Below are 21,694 nucleotides of genomic sequence, written 5' to 3'. Positions count from 1 at the left end.
TTTATGAATTTAGTCCACGTCAACACCAAGCTTCCTCAGGTCGACCTTTGCCATCTCAATCTCCTCCATCAGCTCCTTGTGCGCCACGGGAACATCGTTGAACGTAAAGACGCCCCAGCCGAGACGGAAGAGGAGCACAGCGCCGAACGAAATGAGGGCCCAGAAGGGGAGCTATAGAACGGGTCGCAAAGAGTTAGTCGAGGTTCGGGGTCGCATGCATAGGTAGGTAGGTATGATTCAATCGATCGATTCGAAGATGGCCTGAGGATTGACGTTGGGTTAAGACGCACCACTGGGACGATTTCCTTCTGGACGAGAGGAGGGAGAGGAATGAGCTCGAGGTAGAGAGCAAAGTAGATCTGTTTTTCAAGTTGAAAGCGACAGCTTGTTAGCAATGCGAATTCTCACCCTTTCGGAGAGGAAGGGAGGGCTTTCGTACAGAAGAGACCAAGAGGCCGAGGGAAATCGTCTGCTGAGCGCGGGTCATGATGGGCGACGAGAAAAGAAAAAGAGAGCGACGAAAATGTAAATGAGCGTGTGAGGGCTTGGGATCTGCGATTGGCGCGCCGGATGTTGGTGGGAGATTTGGAATTGGCCCCTTGCGAGTTTGTGGTGTTCTGAGGTGCTGTAGCAAACAGGTGGCGCCTCGGCCGGGGAGAGCTCTGGAGACGTGTAGCGTAGCGCAGCCTTTCTGCTCTGGCGCGTTTTCTTGTGAACACCCTGTAAGTTTTAGAGGGACGGGTGTCTAGGTTGACTTAGGTAAGCCGCTGCCTCAGGTGCAACTACAGTGATTGTCTGGCCGCAGGCAAACAAGCAAACAAACAAACAGTTCCATTGTCTGCTGTGCTCTTCTCGTTTTGAAGTTTAATAGCTACTAGTACCTACCCATCTAACAATCTTGATACGAATATACTCTCCTTCTCATTGGCTCTTTTGAATACTGGATTTGCTTCGTACACCATGCCATGGCTGCATGTACTCGGTGCAGATGCCTGGCCAGCAGTCTGAGAAGTCCTCTCGCTCAGACCAATCGTCCCTTTCAGCTTTCCACCAGCCGCATGGGCTCCTGGGCAGATCTGGGCGCCCACCTCGACCAGTTTTCCACCTGCTTGCACTGAGCCGACCCTTGTATTCAGCTGTGCTCTGGCAGGTGTGGCGTCCAGTGGCCGCGGCCATCGGTGATATCCAGCGTCGCAGCAGATCCCATCCGAGATGAGATTGGCATCCAGCCAAGTGGACTTTCGGTGCGAGGTGGCCACTAGGAGGCCGGCAATTTGCTCCTCTGCACCACCGCCAGGCCGATTCCCAGTCGCCGTCTATCCATCCAGCTTCCGGGCGCTAATGCAGCCCTTGCGATGTGCCGGCCGCGTGCTGATCCTCTTCTGCCAATGCCATGGGAGAGCAGCGGCGCGGGCACGAGTAATAGCCATAAGTACTGTATGACTGACTACTATACAAGTACCAGATCACGGACTTGCTCTGCAGACTTGCGACAGGGAGCTGCTGAGACAGCTTGACTCCCGATACGGGCCAAATGACGCCAGGCGGCGGGGAATGTCTCAGCCTGCCGCTTGCAATTCGCGGGCCCCAAAATGAGAAGAGGGGGCCAGATGCAAAGACATCTCGAGCTCTGGCTTGGAGCTGCAGGGCTAGTGGCTGCTGCATGGATGAGCTGGCACCGCGAACCAAGCAAGCAGGCCGTATTTGTGATTGCCCGCGGTGGCACAAGAAACAAAAGCCAATGTCTTAGCACAGCTCCACGACATGCTGGCGGCACCAATGGGTTGCCATATATTACGACCATCAGGCCCTGCTTGTCCGTAGCTGCCATCTTCCCCAGCCTTCTTTCTGCCTCCCTCCCATTTTTTGCAGCTCTTCTGCTGTCCCTTGATAGGTCTTTGTGCTTTCAAATCTACGATACGGGAAATCATGGCATCGCCAACTCCCATTCCGAAGCCACCTGGCGTGCCATTGCTGGGCAACATCTTTGATGTCAAGCCTGGTAACACTTGGGACTCGCTCAGGAAGCTCGCAGACCAGTATGGCGAGATCTTTCAGATCAAAGTCCTCGGCAACACGCTCGTCTTCGTTGCCAGCGTTGCCCTCGCCGAAGAGCTCTGTGACGAGAAGCGCTTCCGCAAGTACGTGGGCGGACCCATTGTCGAGATTCGAGCTGCCGTCCACGACGCACTCTTCACGGCCTATGACAATGAGGCTAGCTGGGGCATTGCCCACCGAATCATTTATCCCCAGCTGAAAGCCGAAGTTGTGTCTACTCACTTTAGAGAAATGCGCAACCTGGCTGGGGAGCTTTTCCATAATTGGAAGAGCCTCGGGGGCAGTCATGTCATAAGCCCCCCTGGATCAACTGAATAGGCTGAATCTCGAGACAAACACCTATGTCTTCTTTGGCAAGCGCCTCAACGGGCTGACCGGTCCTCCGCACCCAATGATCCAGGCAATGGAGGACTCTACCTCTGAGGCGATGAAGCGCCCCACGCGGCCTGGTTTGCTCAACTGGCTGGTGTATGGCCGCAAGTTCAAGTCTTCAAACAAGGCGATGCGAGAGTATGCCCAAGAGCTGGTTCAATATCGCACCGATAACCCGACAGAGAGACAGGATATGCTGTCCATCATGATGACCACTCCGGATCCCGAGACTGGAAAGACTTTGACCCCTTCGCAAGTCATTGATGAGATAGTCTCGATGCCCATTGGCAGCAGCACCGCACCCTGTTTGCTCGTCTACTCCCTCTACTATCTCCTGCAGAACCCAGATGTCGTTGCCAAAGCTCGCGAGGAGATGGACCGAGTCATTGGCGCAGGCGAGTTTGAATTTGATCATCTCGGACAATTAAAGTACGTTGAAGCCATCATGCGCGAATCTCTGCGCCTGTCTTCCGTTGCTCCCGGTTTCAACATTGAACCACGACCAAGAGAGGGCGACAAGAGCCCTGTGCTGCTAGGCGGGGGCAAGTACCAGATTGCTCACAATCAGCCCATGATTATCGTTTTGCAGGGGGTGAACCGCGATCCCGCTGTGTTTGAGGAGCCGATGGTATTCAAGCCTGAGCGTATGATGGGCGAGGCTTTTGAGAATCTGCCCGCCGGCGCCAAGAAGTGGTTCGGCAATGGCAAGAGAGAGTGCATTGGCAAGCAGTATGCCCTGCAGTGGAGCCACATTGTCCTGGCCATGCTGATCAGGGAGCTCGACTTTGAGCCAGCAAGCCCAGAGTATCAGCTCGAGGAAGACGGATGGTTCAACACTCGCCCCGTTGACTTTTCTGTCAGGGTGAGGGCCAGCGCCAAGGCCACTTACTAGAGATGCGTGGGCTATTGTGGGCATCTCTTCTTTATGAAAGGAAAAGAAGGAATGAATGAAAATTGATACCAATTGGTTTGACTTGATTTGGTGGCGGAACAGGAACAATGGGCGACAGTGGAAAATGTGGAGCGAGATACTATCTGGCCAAGTCTCAGACGGAACATTACTTTTCTTTAATATCTCTTAATAGTTACCATCATATTTATTTTACTCAACTTTCACTTTACCCACTTATGATATCTATTTAATAGTACACTCGACTAATTCACCTCTTGGGAATCACCACAAACGGATCCTGTCCCTTCCTCACCGCCGAAATCAACATCTGCATCCTCCCATCCACTCTCTCATCCAGCCTCCTCATCGCCTCCCTCTCACTGATGCCTTCTCTCTCGCACATCTCCTCCACATGGCGCACCACCTTTTGCCGCACACTCACGTAGTTGCTCGCGTACTTGAGGTCGAGGATACCGCCGGTGCGCCACCCCGTGCCGTACTGCCGCTCCAGCGCCTCAATGGCCGGGTTGCCCTTTGAGCCGACCTTGTATTCGGTCCAGACGTCGAGGACGGTGCGGCCCATGCGGTGGAACTTGAAGCGTCTGCCGGGGGGGGCCGGTTGCGTAGCGGTCTTCGGTGGTGTGTCTTGACTTGTCGTATCGAGGGCGGGGTGCTGATGACGATGATGACGATGCTGTTGATTGTGGAGTTGGAGGTTGAGGGTTTGATGGAGAGGCTGGTGGTGATGATGACGATGCTGTTGGTGGTGGAGTTGGAAGTTGAGGGTTTGGTGACGAGGCTGGTCTCGTGACGGTGGTTAAAGGTGGAGCGACATCTTCTTCATCAAGAGGAGACGGTTCCAACGATGAGAACGAGGAGCAGCAAGATGCTGCCGATGGCGACGAAGGAGGGCGGTATTCGTCCGAATCGGAATCCTCGTCAGACGACGGCGTGCTTTGGCGAGATGGCACACGGTTAATCGGCGTAAAGCGCGACCGCCGTACAATATCCCGACTTATAGCGCGTTGCAAGGCATCTTGCCGTATAGCCTCTTGCAAACGAGGTGCCCCCTCCAAGATTCTGGCATCATCCTCGCCGGCATCAGTATTGTCGTCCATGCGACTCTGTTCCTCTCGCAGGTTTTCCAAGTCGGCGCCATCCTCATCATCATCATTGTCTTGAGGACTTGCCATCCTCTCCCTAATCGGCAAGCTTCTCCCCGCCATCGTCCTCTTCGCTTCTTTTCCCTTGTTCTGAACAGGACTCTTCTCCCTCACCCTTCTCCCGCTCGCCATCCGACCCGTGCTCCTCATAGGCACCCTACCATTATCCACCAGCGCCGGCGGCACTTCCATGTCCACTTCATCCATTTCCAAATCGCCATCGCCATCATCATCATCAACACTCTCTTCTTTTCCTCCTCCCACCCCCCAAGCCCCTCACTAATCCTCTGCATAAACTCCGCCGTCTGGCCCAACATGCCAAAATGCATATCCAGCCTCTTCTTCATCATAACATTCTCCTCCTTCGCCCGCCTCAGCTCTTCCTCCACAGTACCCAACTTGTCCGCAAGCTCGCCCACCCCCGACGCGTAGTACTGCTGCATATTCACCACCACTCTCGCCAGGTCCGCGGGCACTCTGTCTGCGAGCGATGGGGTTTTTACATCTTTCGAGAGGCTCTCTCTATTCTTCTTCTTCTTCTTCTTTAATATCTTCATCTTCATCTTCATTTGCTTCTCCCCTTTTCGGAAATCCGGAGTGACGGACCTTGAGCCCCGCAAATAAGACCGGCTGCCGGGTGGGTCTGCCGAAAGCCCTTTCGGAGCTGCAAGCAAAGCCATGGTGCGAGAGCTACAAGGAGTACCGCTTGTGTATTGGGTGGCAAAAAGTCGTCTTTGAATGCCAGATCTGTCTGTTGGCCGAGTGGAGAGTTGGTCCGTTCCTATAGTTGGCTCGCAATTATTTCGCTGCTTCGATTAGATGGCTTATCGCAAAGACGTGGATTCAGTGTAGTGGTTCAAGAAGTGTTCACAATTACAAGATTGACGAAGGCACATCCATTTTATAATGACAAGAGGAAACTATAGATCATTGTTTGTTTGAAGCTGTGCATTGAAACACTGTGACAGTGTCCTTGATTGTTTCTATGCTAAAAGAACGAATTGAGGAACAAAGGGCCTAGGCTCAGCTTTGCTTGTCCTCACGGGCCATTCGCAGGCCCCTATCGTCGCTTCTTCACTCCTGCTGCATTCCAATCTCAATGGCCTGTTGTGCCCTTTATTCCATCCTGCAGCTGAAACCAACATTGGTCATTCATCTCACCCACGTCGTTGGACGCTGCACTGCCCGGCCTTCTCAAGTGCAACTGATGTTATCCGTCCGCAATTGAATAAGCCAAGGCGTAACAAAGGATGCCATCCCTATGACATTCCCAGGTATCTTTTCCCACCCCTATATGTCTATGCAAATTGAAAGAAAATTAAAAAAAAGTCAAAAGGAAAAAACAAATCGCTTTCCTGGTATATAAATCTTTGGTATCTTAAGTCGTCCGAAAACCTGAAAGAAATGAAAAAGCAGTCGGGGTATACAACGCCGAATAATGTGGTGCGCCGAAATGCAAAGTCGAAAGTAATAAAAGAAGTTAATCGCAAATGGGTTCAATAAGAAGCGGTGGGAACGAATGAAATGATCAAGCGCTAAGGCTCTTGCGGTGAATCCGGATAGAGAAGCGTTTCTTGTGCGGAGATGAAGTCGAAGCTGTACAGTCGGGCACACGCTTCTCATCTTGTTCGTCTTCCAGGTCTAGCCTGTACCGGCGAACACTGCCAGAATCATCGTCAAAGGCCACGTGCCTGTTTTTACCAGCAAAGCAATCGGGAAGTAGGTTCCTTCGGATCCAACCCTTGACACCCTTACTTGCTGCGTCAATGGCAGCATACTCCAGCCGACGAGTCCTGTCACTGGTCCAGTAATGGGTGGTCTGCGGTGGCAAGCAAGCACTGGGAGCTTCCTGGCTTGTCTCCGTAACTTCAACAAGGTCTGAAGCTGGGAACTGATAGTGCGCCATTTGGTTGCCAGCTCCAACAGGCCGGAGTTGATATGAGGCAGCGGTTTGGCTGGTGGCTGGCCGACGTATAGCGGGTCGAATTCGAGATCGCAGTGACTGAGCAGACGATGTCCCATATTTGGAGAGGCCTGAAGAACGCCGTGTGGGCTTGGGCCGAAAGTAGGTGGCTGAATTGCGTGGTGAAGAGGTGTGTGATTCGTATCCAGAATCTTTGCGTTGGACCTGGACAATGGTTGGAGAATGTCCTCTTGGAGACTTGAGGGACTGGACAAGTTGGCGCCCCCGTGAGGTCGAGGGGGGCGATGATAGAGGGTCTACCATTTCAATATCATGATAACTGCGGTAGGTTGTATCGGACATGCGCCGTGGTGAGTACGCCATGGTGCTGGTCTTCTTGATGCGTTTGTGGCCGGCACAGATGAGTGATGACGAGTGTACTTGATGTCTAATACAGGCCAAGAAGGGAGTTGAGGAAAGGTAAGGCCGCAGCCAGCTTTGGCTTTGTTACACAACCGCGAGGAACGTCAATAGAAAAGTATTGTGAGGGCAAAAAATCCGAGAGTACGGTATGGAGTAGTAGGTATATATCTGTAAGCACCCAGATGGATCTTGGCAAGTGTTGCCGCACTGAAAGGAGGCCCCTGGAAATTGCAAAACAAGCAAGAAAAAAAGTGCGGTCTGAGTTACGGCAGCAACCAGCCACAAAGGAGGATCAAAACGCAAAGTTATAAAACAATCGTACACCCAGGTCTCGCGGAGACGCCTGGTCTTGTCGAATCGATGAGAGCGACAAGCGGGATTGCGACTGACAACGGCAAACGCCTCGATTGGTTCGGTTGCCGGCGTCCGATTAAAGAGCCCACGGCAAGCGGGGACGGGCAAAGAAAAAAAAGTTCAAGGGGGGCCACTCTGTAGGGGGGACCCGTTGCTAGTGAGCCGATCCCTGCCTGGACAGAAGGCAGGACTGGGGTCTCTGTGCGTTCAGTTGTGGAGTCTTTGAAGCGACAGAATCGAATCACCAGTCGGCGGTGAGCGAATGTTCAAACCACGGCAACAAGGGTTGGCTGGCGATGACGAGATTCAGGAAAATTTTGATATCCTGATTTGAAGGGGCGACGACCTCGTACAAGTATCTTGTCCCTGTTCAAAGATATATGGTCGTTCTCTTGTGAAGAGGGCTGGATACGTAGCAGACACAGCAACGATAGTTGCTAACAAGTCGTCGCTTATACTAGACAAGGCGAAGAGCAAAAGTCCTGTCGAGTCAAGCAAAAGGCGTCGAGAGGGCGTCGAGATCGGAGTTGGGAAAGCAACCAGTCTCGTAATAGGCAATCGAGAGAGGGCACTTTGCAGAGACGCCGTCGCGTGGTTAATCGATTGGACCCAGAATCCAGAGCCCAGGATGGGTTGGCGGTTGGGAAAGGCCCATTGCCAGGCGGCAGAAGCTGAGGTCCAGTCTGTTAAGTAGCACTTGTGCTTGCTTGCGAGCGAAGTGGAGAGTGGAGAGCTGCTCGACGGGTCCTCTCGCTTCGCGTGGTCTTGAACGCTTAAATGATGTCGAAGTGGAAATGGCGAACAGACGAGGGCGCTATGAGGGCGCTATTTGCAGAGCCAAAGAAACAAAGGGCCCAAGACTGTTGGGCTTCGATGGAGAGCGAGGCGGATACGTGTGTTGGAATCATAGGTTAATAAGATCATGGCAAGCAGTCGAATCAAAGAATCACAGCCGAGGGAACTCTCTGCGCATGTGTGTCGGCCGTACAGGTACCTGTCATGTGCGTACATCAGCTCTGGCAGCCCGTCGTGATGGCCGTCGCAGCTTGTCTCAAGTACACGGGCTGCATTTGCTATTATAAGCCAGGGCGCAAGGGTCCTTGTGCCTCCTTGGCCGGACGCACATGGCGCCACGCCGCGGCGAATCAGAGGCGGCGACACAGCCCTGGAGGGTCTCGCGTGGTTGGTTTTCGCGCAGCTCTGGGCGTTCGTACAGAGGTTCGTACCTTGCTTGCTGCAGGCCAAGTGGAGGCTGCGGCGCCATGCTCTGCTCGTGCACTACTGTACTGTGCAGTACCAGCGTCAACTTGCATCCAAAGGCTCGCTGGTATTGAGCCAGAGGTCATGCGCAGTTGAGCCGAAGCAGGGCGAGTCGAAGCAGAATGTGGCCGGCGAGAGGGTGGTGGTTGGACAGTGGCATCCGATGTCGCTGCGATCGCTGGCACTCCGGAGACGTCATTGGACAGACGGGTAAAAAGAGAGTTGCGGGACGGGGACTTGGCTTTCTGATCGAAAAAGACGCCATGATCATCAGTTGCATTTTCTAGGCAGAGATGGCGTAGCCGCAGCTGATGGTGGTCGGAATGGGAGGGGCTTGGGGGAAGCAATCCGCCACAAATACTCCGGCCGGCTACAACGAGAGGCAGCCCGTCGCGACTGTGAGGGCAAAGGATAAGAAGCACGGCTCTTCGTTTTTGCTTCCCTTGCTTCTGGCTTGCGGTCTGGGTCCAGAAAGAGAGTCAAGGAGTGTAGTCTGCTAAACCAGCACACAAGCTAGCAACATGAAGACCGCAAGCCACTCGCCTCAGTATAGACTCGGGCACGCGTGTTCTACCGGCCGCAGCATCATGTGGCGAGCAAGTGCGTCAGCTACTTGCAGCAGGCATGTACCGGATTTAGTTCGTAGACCGAGAATCGTTGATCCATTCATGCACTGATTTGGCAGCATTCGCGAGTGGTGAATGGTGTTGAGCTTGCCAAGGTAGCAACAAATAGCTGCACACGGCAATACTTTCACATGCTGCCAGAAGCACAGCTGTCGCCTTCCACCCGGCTTTGCAGCCGATCTTCGTCACAGCAGGTGCAACACCCGCTCTTGCCCAAGCGAGGGCAGCCTCTCGTGACTCACGCCGGCAAGAGCACCTGCCCAGCTGCCGTGCCAGTAACACATACAGGTACAGCAGGTACAGCATCTTCTGCCCAGCAGCGGCACTACCACAAAGTACACGCCGACAGAGCTGAAGGCGGTGAAGGTGAGACATGACGGTCTGGGCCACGATGGCGTTTCCCCAGGTCACTCGTCTGGCCGTTTGTCTTTCTCCCGTCTCCTTGCTGGTGACCAAATTGCATCGAACTACCGTGCTCAGCCCGGCCTACTCCATATGGGGTCCGGGGCGCTATTGCTCGGAGCAGTAAGTGCGGCGAGTAATGTGCTGATAGAAGCCGATGCAAGGAGGACACTCTGTAGATGAGCTGAAATGCCAATCTCTGGCACCGAGTCAGTCTAGACACTTGCACGTGCACGCGCAAGCGACCTTGCAGCAATGTGCTGAAGGAGTCCGGCTCCAGACTGTCTGCCAAGCTGTCAACCGCGTGCGTCTCTCAATCTACTGCACACACTACGCTGTAGCTGCAGCGAGCGGCATAATGACACCAGGTCTCTGCTCTCCAAGCTAAAACGCTGCAAAGCCATCGCTGTGACTTGCTTTAGGCAGTCGGCAGGCTTTCGACCCTGTCCCTGCTGTCAGTCTAGCCGTATTCTCCATGCCTGGGCCGTGGCAAGGGCCATGACCACGACATGGCCCAAGGGCAGAAACGATGGAAAACTGCACAAGCAAGCAGGGTCCTCTGTGCGTCCCGTCCATGCAAGGTACAGTGTCGAGCAGTCTGGGTAATTTCCATCTGCAATTTCGACTATCAGATTTCCAGCCCCAAGCACGCAATTTCCTCCTATATCCCACGAGCACGGGGCACGTCTAGAATATTCCGTCGACCTTCCAGACGAGCTTCCAGACGAGCTTCCATCAAGCGAAAAGGAGCCAGAAGGCGGGCATTGCAGCTTCGCAAGGACTTTCGCCTGGGACTCGGCAGACAGACGAGATGGCGGCTGCTCAATGCCTGGGTCGATGCCTGTCAACGTCGTGAGCCGCCTGCATTGGCTCTAGCACCATGTACCATGTACGATGCCCAACCCTGGCTCGGCAGACTTTCCAGATTGCTCCGAGAGGCCTCTGTGAGTCCCAGTTCGGCAATTGTCCGCTCTGGGGCAGATGCTGCCATTCATGCCTTCACTGCCTTCTGGACTGCGGTCTCTGAATAGCTACGCTCCTTGAATACGAAATGCTACCACCATAGAGCTTTGCTATTATCGCTTGGTATCCGCGCGGCCCGCCGGCTCTCTCCGCCAGCGCTCAATGCCAGCCAATTATCTTTCCCCATATTGCTTTGGCGCTGAAGCATAGCGGCTAGTTGAACTACAAGTATGACTGGCGCTTAAAGTGCATTTTTAGAAGCCTTCTAGACGCCTCCTATCCAGAGCCACACTTTCAAAGGCAGTTCGAATCATCCCATCATTGAGTACAGAGGGGCGGTTATTTGATCACCATTTTCCTTGTCTATTTTACGAATCGAAAGCCTGTCATTTCGGCTGTACTTTTTTTTTTTTTTGTTGAGCCCCTCACCTGTACAAAATCCTAGCATCTACCGTTATTTGCGGGGCTAAGCACTCCTGTATTTCGCAGGACGACAGGCCACTGGGCGAAAGAGGAAGCTTCTCCCGTCCCAGGATCAAGCTCCTTACGGCAATACACGTGCAGGCAGGGAATAATCAAGCCATATCTAAGATACACCGATAAGAATATGCACTTTAGCGTACATGAAAACATGTATCCGATTGCGTTGCAAAGTGTGCCCAAGATACAGCACAAACGCCCAAGTGATGATTAAAGTGCCTGTATTGTAAATCCCAAGTGAGGATATCAACCCTTGACAACAGGATGATACATAAGATACGATAGCCTGGCCGATGGGGACATTACGATATCGACACTTCAATTAAAGCTTGACCCTAGACCTATAGCGGCCAGCATCGACGTATTAAAAACTTTCAAATCATGATTCACCCTACGATCTGTTCAGCAGAGCATCATCGAAGAGACAATCCCAAATTAGACCCAGCTGAAACAGACAGACTGTCTACGGCTGCTATTACTTGGAATTCGTTCACTCAGTTGCCGTGCTAACAGCCAATACTCCTTGCTTTAGACGATGTACGAATCCTACTCCGTTGTGTTGCTGTGCCCGGAGCAATCTCAACGGTAGCTGATAACATCCATGTCTCAAGGCTACCACTGTTACCACTGTTACCATTGTTCCGCATTGTTTTCTCATCTTTATGTCGCGGGGAATGGGGGGGGGGGCAGGTGGAGTGGGGAAAAAGAAGAGAGACATGCTTTCATCTCAGTAAAAGCCTGAACAGTATCGTTTCCACCACGTCAACTTGAAAGAAGACTACTTTCCATTGAATCATTGCAGTTGATTATTCACCCGTTTTTTTGCTCGTAGATCGCAACTCACTTTTCTTCATGAGGGGGAGCTGTATGTAACGTCTCCCGGGCCGCTGGGAGAACCTTGTCAGCATTCCGCAGAAATTGATGACAGGCTGGAATGTAAGTAGATCGCATGGCTACGATCCAGGACATCTTATTCGCCGGACTGCCAGGGCGCGGAGATTTCATGACTCTGGGAGACTACATTCTTTTCTAGCTTCGAGCGCATGATTATCAGTCACGAGTTTGGTAGCAACGGCATTGAAACAGCCTTGCATTCCCCAAGACTATGCTTGGTGTTTATATGGCACTAACCGTTACGTTAGTCGTTGAAGCCGGCAATGGCTGTTCCTCCGAAGATCCCTCTGGCGTGTCTTGGAGTAGTCCCGTCTAAGGAATGGGTTTCCATGACAAGTGTCTCAACACAGGGTTTGCAAATACGACAATATCCTCACGAAAGAACGTTTGTCTCTTTATTTATCCTACCATTTAGCTTATACATGATATCAAACTCTGTCGGATATAAAAGACAAGGCAAGATCCGAGTAAGAATAGTTTTCTCCTTCTCGCCAGCCAACAGCCGCCACCAGAGCCATCCTCCATCTTTGGTCCTCAAACATCATCAAGTTCTTTCTATCCAAATCTCACCCCCAAACGCCACAAAAATGCAGTTCAAGACTCTCTTCTTCGCTGCCGCTCTGATGGCCCAGTCTGCCTTTGCCATGTCCTCAACCCAGCAAGGCCAGGTCAAGCCAAACGAGAAGAATGTGCAGAGCGAGCAGAGCGCGCAGATCCATCAGCTCGAGAACCTCGCTCACACTATGCAGTCTCAGCGAGCACAGGATAGCATTCTCCTTATTGGAGCTCCACCTTTGAATGCTTCTACCATTGTCACCACGATCGCTGCGATCAACGCCGCCTTGGGCACCACTGATGCTCTAATTAGCGCTGTCACCAATGCCACCATCGTTCAGAACCTTCCCGTACGTTATTAATACAATGAGCCGTCTATCCTATCAGGAGATGCTAACTGAGTGGTATTCAGAACATCATCAACAACCTCGGTAATTTGACCAACACCATCGTGGCAGACGTAAGCCCCATCGTCTCCTCCCCAGTCATTGGGGTTTACAGCCCTATCGACCAGGCGGCTATGATCACTGCTCTCTCTCAGGTACGCTTCAACTCATCTTTCAAAATGAACAAGATATTGGCAGCATCTAACAGTCTCATAACAGCTCGTTGACACCAACACTGACTTGATCAACGACTTTATTGGCCCCCTGGGTCTCTTTTCCAACTCTCTCTACCGTGGCCCCATTGGTGTCGTTCTAAACCTGATTGAGAGAAGCATTGTCGACTTGGCTGGCGCCGTCGTTGCCCGCGTCCCGGCTTTTGCCGAGGAGGCTCGGCCTCTGTTGAGCAACCTCCACTTCTCTCTGGCTCAGACCATCAACTTTTAAGTCAAGAGCCAAGCTCTTTGCTCCAAGGAGGAAAACAGTTTAACGGCTTTTACGATGGAGGGAATGGCTTTTCATGATTTTGAATGGCTTACGGTTTGATGAGGATGGGATAGGATTTGGTATGGTGGCCCTTTACGGCAACTACAGCTTTCTTTTGTCACGCGTTTCTTCTACATTCAGAGAAAGGGTCATGTTACTTAGAAATGAGCCAATAATGCAAAAAGATTAGTAGAAAATACCAAAAAAAAACATTGCCTACTATTAAAGTTCAACTAATTACCTGGTTATGTTGAGTAGTTTACTAGTGACACGAAGCAAATAACAAAAAAGAATGCCCACTATCAGAGTCATATCAGCAAATAGCAAAAAAACAATACCCACACTTAGAGTCAAACTAATCACCATGTCATGTCAAGTAATTACTAGTGATACGGCGAATACTTTAAAAAAAAAGCAAAAACAAATGCCCACTATCAGAGTCGAACTGATCACCTTGTCATGTCAGAGAAATACTAGTGACACGCTATACCGCTTAGCCAAGCGGGCCTTTGGTGACAGAAATTTGAATTATAATATTCTATAGAGCAAACTGGCTTTGCTGAAGATCAATTCCGACGTTGGAGATCACGAGCGAAATTTCGAAGTCTATAGGTTTACATCGACGCTTTGTAGATGCCAAGCAGGCAAGAGCTATTCTGTCATGGCTGACTTTTATTGAGCTCTATAAACTCTATCTATTCTTTTTCTCATCGTTCTATATCGTTCGCCAAGCGGGCGTTGTATCTTATATAGAAGGGCGAGTAATATAACACTATTCGCCTTAGACGAGCGTTGCCACAGAGATGGGTATCATGCCGTGGGTATCTATTTTTGCGGAAAAGGTATTGAATGGGAGAGAAAGGGTGATGTGGACGTAAATAAGCCATGAGAAATGATACTGAGAAAGGGGAGAGGAGTGAAAATATTGCACCAAGCTCCAACTCTCCTTCTTGTCGTCTGAGCAGTCTCAAAAAAAAATGAGCAACTCGGATGAGATGAAACCATTAGGATTTTACGAATTGTATACTGTAACATATCCTTTTCCACGATAATCCTATATCTGAAGGAGATGGAGAATGGGTTGATAAAAATTGACATCTCCAGGGGAATCGTCGATTATTGCCACATAGAGTAAGAAATTAGAGGCTACATGTTTATTTATTTCATAAACGTGGTCACGAGGCTGAACTGATTAAACGCATCGAATAAAATGTGCATGCTTCGCCAGAGTCTTGTCTCAGCCACTCATCAAATTAGATGTCACCTCTGGAATCCTGGTGCGAAGCGGGCGATTAGCCGTATCAGTGCTTCATGAGCATGCAACAATCAGTCTGTGTGCATCACACGAACCCCAATATACGTGGTTGCCAATAGCAATTTTATCAAAATATCACCAGAATAATGATTTTCTTTTATTTTACATCTATTACTAATTTTAGAGGGGCTTTTTAAATCCTGTTGATTGGAAAATGTTGTAGCGGTGCTACCGACTACCCTACAAAAGGCAGGTTTCAAGACGAAAATGGGCAATTGGCATTCATCTCTTCCGTCAATACAGCAGAGATGGTGAATTCTATGCAGATGGTAAAAGGGCCAAAGTAGTCTAGAGAAGCCAACTTCTGACAAAGTACGAAATTTCCGTCACCCACCTATTGCTGCATTACACAATAGTTACGCGCCAAACGTACGACCCCGGCACATAAATGGACGGCTCAGGAATAGCCGTGGAACGGCGTCTCGCAGTCGCATTTGTAATTGCAGTGTCGCCAAAATGGAAATTAATCCGCGAGCCTCTCGGAAAAGCGTTTGAAAAACCCAGTCTCATTGATTCCTCTCCGTGGGGGGGAACACGGTAGCACCTAGCACGTCGTGTTCGTCTGGCTCAAGTGTCGACATCCAACGGTTCCGCTCCAATATCACGTCGAGTCGCAGGCAACTCGAAATATCAAACTGGCCGTGAACAGAACTGGATACAGCCATTCCCCTCTCTGGATAATGATATCATGCGCTGCTACCTCGTTCGGGAGATGTGATGATGCGCCTCGGACCGCCGGATTTTTTTTCGCTCAGTCGGCGCTTTCGCGAGGAGTCGACGACGTGTTATTGGATGCAAGTATTGACGGTTATATAATAAGTTGTAGAGAGGGTGTGGCCACCCATGTAGCGCTTCTTGGTGCTAAATCATGCTGCTAAGCGAGCCGGATGTCGTTGCGAGGGCTGGGGCTTGTCTGGAGCCCGTCTGGAGCCATAGCCTTAAGGCGTTGCTCTGTATCCCATATGCTATTCGCAAAAGACCAGATGTTTGATCCGCTCGACCGACGTGTATCCAATTCTATCGAGAGGTCGGTCGAGGCGTCGAGCGGGGAGCTGTCTTCATCTTGTCTCCAGCACTGTGAGGCTGCAGGGGCCTGGGGACGGCTGTCAGAAAGAGAACAAGGCCGTTGTAGAAGCATCTCCGGGCGGCTCCGAAGATACGAAGGGGAAAAGATCGGATTAGGCTTTCTGACATTGTATCAAATTCCGGGGGATCGTCCCTAGGCCATGCGAAAGAGGCAAATGCGGTCTGCCTCCATGCTCAATTAGCATTTTCATCATGTGGCATCTCAAACATCAATACCATGCGGCAGCCCTCTAAGCGCCCATTTTCATGAACTGACCTTGACTTTCCACTCGACTGTAATAGTCGCTGGCCACTGCACCGTTTTGACACCTCGTGATCCTTGGTGCAACTTTGGAGCTTCTGTCTGGTTGTAGGTATTTGGTGAACAGATGTTGGTGCTCCTTTGAGCTGCAAGATTGCGAATGTAGCCAGAATTTATTTGTTTCCGCGACATTCAGCCATGGGCCCTTGAACTAAAGAGCCGGCCGCAAATTGCAGAAATGGTGCCAGTGGTGAGAGGATGACAGCGCTGTATCATCACTTATTCCACCCCGGCCTCCAATTGGCCCCAATCCGGGGCCTGTAAGCCAGTCTCCAGTCTACTGGCTCGATTTTTGGCTCACGGATACCACGGATACTCTGGGGCCGGGTTATGCATATGTTCAATGTTCCCTGTAGCGGAAGCTGATCCTCCGCTTCTCTCGCGCATCAAATGGACTGAATTCCATGACATTGCCAAATTAGAGGCCTGAGGCTCGCGTGGGGGTTTAAGGAGACGGCTTGCTTGCGGTGAGCTTGAAATCGCGGTGGCGTTTAAATTGCTTTATCAGCGATGGGTGCGAGGCGAGGCCTGGGCCGGCGATTCTCTTGCCACGGCTTCTACGTCTTCTATACATGCGTCTATTTAGATGTTTGATGGTGGCCATCGATGGTCCATCGCTGCAAGATTCAGCGGCAGAGCTGAACAACGGTGAAGCAACTCACTTATTTGCTGGCGGTAACAAGTACCCAGCCCTGGCTGATTGATTCGCAATTCGCCCTCCACGTGCCCCTTCTTCTGGAATCCATCATGCCGGCTGTGCCATCAGACACTTCCGGCACTGTATCAAGCATTGTCCCGATGCAATTGACCCTCCCATCAAACCCCGCTGGCAGTTTTCTTTCCGGATCATCGACGACGTGTTTGGCACTTGACACGCAAACTCGACACCTTCACTCGAACCATTGGGTGGCGAATCGGCATGGAGGTGCCAGGCCTGATTTTATTTGTAGAGGCAAGAAGCAAGAAAAGCTAAAACTGCATTGATTGTCACGGCGATGGTGCGCTTTCGTGGCCGATTCAGCCGTGACGGGCAATGGCAATGGCAATGGGACAAGGAAGGCATTCACAACCCCGGATGAGCTTGCAAAGGATCCTGGCCACGGCTTCATCTTTGCAAATCCTCCAACCTCAATTGCTGTCCTGCATGTGGCCCCTGAGCCCATCACCTTGCTCAGGCTATATTGCTTCTTGGACGCTGGCCAGTCGGAGTCATACGATGGGGTCAATGTGACACGACATATGCAGCTTCGTCATTATCCAGAGCTGGACCGATTCATCTTCAGTCCGCATCGAGCATGTAAAACGCTGAAAATTTATATTAAGCATGTTGGGGACCTACCGCTGCAAGGTAGTATTCCTTGAGCTTCACCCGCGCTTCATAGCCGGCAAGGTACTGCGCAGGTAGCCGCTGCGTGGCCACGGCACACAAGGAATACGCTGCGTGTACATGCGCCCTCCATCAGGTAGCTCTGCGAACCCCGCATCCTCGTTCCTCACATATTGCCCATTAGGAAGCTATTCTCGGCGTCAAAAGGAGCGGGTGGAGGGATGGGATGGGATTGGATGGGTAGACGGACGCATCAAGGGGCCTGGATGGCTAAAATGGGCGCCTCCTGATCACTGGCTAAGACCAGACGGCCATCCGCAAGACGCTGAAAGAAGGCGGCAGAGGCTGATTCTCGCTGCCGACTCGCCTGAGCCTGAAGTGCGGTGCTGGCTCGAGCCCGGGACGCGCGCCGCATCTGTCGTAGCATTGCATCGCCTGTGGCAGCCCCCCCATGTCTTCCCCAGGCTTTCAGGAGCAGCTAGCGACTGGCTACAGTAGCACCCGAGCCGGGGCTGCGGCATGGAGCTGGGCAAGGCCAGCGGTCGAGATGATGCTGATATGCTGATGGGGTGGTGCACTGGCAATCTCACCAGCTCCAAGGTACAAGTAGCGCGCGCTGTATCTCGCAGCTACTGCTAGTGCGTGCATTGCATTGCGCTGGAATCTGCTGCCTCTGGCGCCTCTGGCCTCGTTGAACTTAGATAATCCGGCTCCATGCGGAGAAATGGCTCCTCCTTCTCCACGCCCTTAAAAGTGGAGGGCACCAAACAGACATCAAAAATCAAAGCCTCTGCCCACTTTTCCTCCCTGTATTTGACCGTTGATAAATCCCCGTCTCGCCTCGAGTCTCCAGCCAGGCGTTTCCGACCGGAAACGCGACATCGACTGCGCGCCCTGCGTTTCTCCGATACCCGGAAACTGACCGCGAGCGCCCTGTGGGAAGGGAAGCGGAGGCTGGAGAGGGAGCGCGACGAGCCAGAGGAAGCGACCGCCAGCAGCGATCGGCCCCCCCAGAGAGCCATGGCCACAGCGGCCACAGCGGCCACAGGACCGCTAGGAGCAGGATCAGCAGTGACAGCTGCAGCCGGCGCAGTAGCACCCGCGGGAGGGCAGTCAGGTCAGTTCCAGTTCCAGTTCCAGGTGCAGTTCCAGCGCCAGCTCCAGCGCCTGCGCCTGCAGTGGCACCCAGCCGTGGTTGCGGCTGTCGCCCTTTGGCGGTGCATCCAGCGGCCAGCGGCCTCGCTACAGTTCCCAATTCGGACGTGCTAACTGACGGTTTTAGCTGTTCCAGGCGGCGGCGCCCTCACCACGTCGCCCGAATCGGCCACAGCGTCCAGCCAGCCCGGGTCGCCAGCAGCCTCGAGCTCGACGCCGCCACAGCAGTCGCTCGTAGCGCCGTCTACCGCATCCTCGTTCCACCACCATCCGCGAGGCCGTCTTGTGAGCAGAGCCTGCGATCGATGCCGTCGTCGCAAAGCCAAGGTGCGTGGTACTGCTACTGTCATTGCATGTACATACTAGCTGCAGCCCGAATGCCCGTTTCTGCCAGCTTGCTTGCGACCTGGTCCTTGTCCCGGTCCCTGCCCTTTCCTGCCCGCCTCTCTCTCTGCTCTCCCCTCCTCATCCTCCTCCTCCTCTCTGGATTCATGGATTCATTGTGCATACATGGCCACATGTATGTATTTGTATTCATAACTTCGGATTTGCGTTTACACTTACACCCGGATCCTCATCTGCATCTGCATCCCCGTACATGCTCGCCCGCCGCCCTTCTTTCTAATGCTGCGCTACGCCGTCCAATACCCTGATACGCTCGCGATCTCCCCACTGACAGATGTTTTCCCCCACCAAAAGTGCGAATACCTCAGCGCCGTCGATAGCTGCACGCACTGCCGCGATGCACACGTGCAGTGCACCTTCGACTTGCCACTGGCCCGACGCGGTCCCAAAGCCAGGAAGAAAAGCGATCTGCCTGGCCAGCCACCTTCAGATCCGAGCGCGCTCTCCACCGGCGCCCGTGGAGCCGGCGCCCAGATGCCGCCGCCGTTGGCCTTCTCCGGCCCCGCAGTAGGTGGACTGCAGCCCTTCAACTCGTCGTCGCTGTCGCCCGAGGCTCCGTGGGAGCCCGGCGAGCCTCTCAGCCTGGAGAACGGGCTGCCGCGGCAGCAGATGGGCGATCTGCCGGGCCTCTCCACCATCCAAAACATCTCGACGCGCCAGCGATGGCTACACCTCGCCCAGGCCATGACGCTGCGCAACACGACGCTGGAACGAGTGTCGAAGCGATGTATCGACCTCTTCTTTGACTACCTCTATCCTCTCACCCCCCTGGTGTACGAGCCGGCCCTGCGGGAGGTCCTTGCATACATCTTCTCGCAGCCCATACCCGGCATGAACCAGCCCTCGCCCATCGCGCAGCTCACGCCAGACCCGACGGCCGGGACCACCCCCCTCAGCGCTGCCGAGTCGTGGGCCGGCTTCGCGCAGCTCAATGGCTCGCGAGCCGTTGGCAGCAGGCTGGCTCCCTGGGCCGATTCGACCTTTACCCTGGTCACAGCTGTTTGCGCAGAGGCAGCATTTATGCTACCCAAAGACATTTTCCCCGAAGGAGAATCCGTCTCCGAAATCTTTCTTGAGGCTTCTCGAGACTGTCTTCATCAGCATCTCGAGGCCGACCTGGAAAATCCGACGGCAAACTCAATTGCCATTCGGTATTTCCACTCCAATTGCCTCCACGCCGCGGGGAAACCAAAGTACTCGTGGCACATCTTTGGCGAGGCCATTCGCCTGGCCCAAGTTATGCATCTTCACGAGGAGGCGTCGCTGGAAGGGCTTGTCCCCATTGAGGCAGAGTTCCGTCGGCGCTGCTTCTGGATTCTGTATCTGGGGGACAAATCCGCAGCCATATTGAACAACCGTCCCATAACTATCCACAAATACTGCTTTGATACGGGCATCACCACCCTGTACCCGTCGGGGATTGAGGACGAGTTCCTGATTACGGCCTCTGAGCCGCCCAGGAAGAGCTTTATTTCCGGCTTCAACGCCAATGTGCGGCTTTGGCAGTCTGCGGCCGATCTTTTACTGGAAATCAGGGTGCTCCAAGACCAGATGATGCAACATTTCCGCGGCAACCTGCCCCCCAATCATGTGCTGCCGTCTGCGGACAGGCAGCACCTCGACTCCCTCTATGTTAGGTTCATTACCTGTTTGGACGACCTCCCGCCGTACCTCCAATCCTGCACTCTGGCCATGGCGGCCATGGCCGAGGGTAACGGGTCTGCGGAGTCGAAGCAGTACGTAATTCAATGCACGAATCTGCAGGTGACTTTCCACTGCCTGCGCATGGTAATCACGCAGAAGTTTGAGGATCTGTCTTACTTTGCTCCCGGAGTAGAGCAAGCAGACCTGAGAAAGTCGGAGATTGTGCGAGATATGCTGAGGGTGATGAACGAGGCGCCGTTTTGGGGTCTCCAAGCAAACGGCGAGCCAAATGTAAGCTGCTTTCCTTTTTTCCCTTGCCGTCTTTCCCTGCTTGCCTGTCCCTCTCTTCTCTTCTTTTTTTATAATGCCTGCGGTATTTATACTTTTTTAAGCTTCGGCATTTATATGCTAACCTTGTTATCTGATACGACAGGTTGAAAAGATACGCCTTATCGGAGCTAGTTTGCTAGCTATTATCCATCGGCATCAGGATAACCCCCTGGCGACCCGAGCAAGGGGCGACTTTTCAGTACTTTTGGATATTCTGACGCGGCTAGACTCCAAGGCGTCTGATCAGCTTCGGAATACTTCCAATACCGTTGTTGGCTAAATCCTGCAAGGTACCAAGGGAGGAAAAAAGAAAAAATTAATCGTGTAAATAGGGGCAGGGATCTTTTTCTGGATTTTCCTTTTAGCGAGTTGGGCGTGTTTCTTACTTTTCTTTTGGGTAAAAAGCGAACAGTGTGTGGTTGTAATTTTACCTTTACCGAGGGAGGCAAATTGTAGTAGTAGTACTGTTAGTGTACTTTTCTTCTTCTTTTTTACATCTGACTGAGATTGACGAAGATCTCCCGTTTCATACATACAGCCCTACCTAATACTCCTCTCCACTCTGACTCTGAAGCATAAAACCTAGTCTTGTGAGTATGCATGCAGCTTTCCCCCTTGTGTGAGACGAATAAGCGAAGGGATAGACAAAAGTTTAAGACACTGAAGTACGAAGCGATCGGGGAAATGCTAGGAAAACGTCGGAGAAACATGGACGTAACGTTCTTGACCTTTGCGATTTCTCCGTTCGGTCGTATACCGAGAGTATATACGGATTATGCATGGTGTCTCTTATCAATCAATCAGGGATGGTGTTTTTCTCACGATACGCATACGGAGAGCTCAAATCAGCATGGGCCTTTACTTCCCCCATGCTCTCTTTCTCTCCCGCCGTTTTTAGATAATGGCTCAGTAGCATT

At 52.4% G+C, this 21,694-nt stretch overlaps 8 protein-coding genes and 1 non-coding gene across 9 annotated transcripts; 4 read left to right on the top strand and 5 right to left on the bottom strand.

The window, feature by feature from the left end:
• Positions 1–9: 9 nt before the first annotated feature.
• Positions 10–487, bottom strand: TrAtP1_008208 (uncharacterized protein; the record flags this gene model as incomplete). Its single annotated transcript, XM_014086598.2, has 3 exons — positions 10–171; positions 291–359; positions 440–487. 3 exons carry the CDS (start codon positions 485–487, stop codon positions 10–12), a joined length of 279 nt encoding a protein of 92 aa, XP_013942073.1.
• A 1,442-nt stretch (positions 488–1,929) lies between these two features.
• TrAtP1_008207 (uncharacterized protein) lies at positions 1,930–2,376 on the top strand (the record flags this gene model as incomplete). The annotated part of the gene is made up of 1 exon (XM_066113823.1): positions 1,930–2,376. The coding sequence occupies one exon, from the start codon at positions 1,930–1,932 to the stop codon at positions 2,374–2,376; it is 447 nt and encodes a 148-aa protein (XP_065969912.1).
• A 73-nt stretch (positions 2,377–2,449) lies between these two features.
• Positions 2,450–3,322, top strand: TrAtP1_008206 (uncharacterized protein; the record flags this gene model as incomplete). Its single annotated transcript, XM_014086597.2, has 1 exon — positions 2,450–3,322. One exon carries the CDS (start codon positions 2,450–2,452, stop codon positions 3,320–3,322), a length of 873 nt encoding a protein of 290 aa, XP_013942072.2.
• A 257-nt stretch (positions 3,323–3,579) lies between these two features.
• TrAtP1_008205 (uncharacterized protein) lies at positions 3,580–5,406 on the bottom strand. Its single transcript, XM_066113822.1, has one exon. It carries the CDS (start codon positions 4,690–4,692, stop codon positions 3,838–3,840), a length of 855 nt encoding a protein of 284 aa, XP_065969911.1. The 5' UTR covers positions 4,693–5,406; the 3' UTR covers positions 3,580–3,837.
• Positions 5,407–6,013: 607 nt separating this feature from the next.
• On the bottom strand, positions 6,014–6,772 carry TrAtP1_008204 (uncharacterized protein; the record flags this gene model as incomplete). Its single annotated transcript, XM_014086332.2, has 1 exon — positions 6,014–6,772. One exon carries the CDS (start codon positions 6,770–6,772, stop codon positions 6,014–6,016), a length of 759 nt encoding a protein of 252 aa, XP_013941807.2.
• A 4,836-nt stretch (positions 6,773–11,608) lies between these two features.
• TrAtP1_008203 (uncharacterized protein) lies at positions 11,609–13,522 on the top strand. Its single transcript, XM_014086595.2, has 4 exons — positions 11,609–11,832; positions 12,039–12,695; positions 12,758–12,886; positions 12,951–13,522. Exons 1-4 carry the CDS (start codon positions 11,818–11,820, stop codon positions 13,173–13,175), a joined length of 1,026 nt encoding a protein of 341 aa, XP_013942070.2. The 5' UTR covers positions 11,609–11,817; the 3' UTR covers positions 13,176–13,522.
• Positions 13,523–13,639: 117 nt separating this feature from the next.
• Positions 13,640–13,721, bottom strand: TrAtP1_008202. Its single transcript has one exon. It is a non-coding gene; the product is annotated as a tRNA-Thr (tRNA).
• Positions 13,722–15,546: 1,825 nt separating this feature from the next.
• On the bottom strand, positions 15,547–16,048 carry TrAtP1_008201 (uncharacterized protein; the record flags this gene model as incomplete). The annotated part of the gene is made up of 3 exons (XM_066113821.1): positions 15,547–15,622; positions 15,722–15,777; positions 15,872–16,048. The coding sequence occupies 3 exons, from the start codon at positions 16,046–16,048 to the stop codon at positions 15,547–15,549; spliced, it is 309 nt and encodes a 102-aa protein (XP_065969910.1).
• A 1,909-nt stretch (positions 16,049–17,957) lies between these two features.
• On the top strand, positions 17,958–21,057 carry TrAtP1_008200 (uncharacterized protein; the record flags this gene model as incomplete). Its single annotated transcript, XM_066113820.1, has 4 exons — positions 17,958–18,360; positions 18,526–18,725; positions 19,098–20,738; positions 20,881–21,057. The coding sequence occupies 4 exons, from the start codon at positions 17,958–17,960 to the stop codon at positions 21,055–21,057; spliced, it is 2,421 nt and encodes an 806-aa protein (XP_065969909.1).
• Between the last annotated feature and the right edge of the window lie 637 nt (positions 21,058–21,694).

The sequence above is a fragment of the Trichoderma atroviride genome, chromosome 4, assembly GCF_020647795.1.
Source record: "Trichoderma atroviride chromosome 4, complete sequence".
Taxonomy (NCBI): Eukaryota; Fungi; Ascomycota; class Sordariomycetes; order Hypocreales; family Hypocreaceae; genus Trichoderma; species Trichoderma atroviride.
The sequence above is the reverse complement of the archived record's forward strand: the minus strand, read 5'-3'. Positions and strand labels throughout refer to the sequence as shown.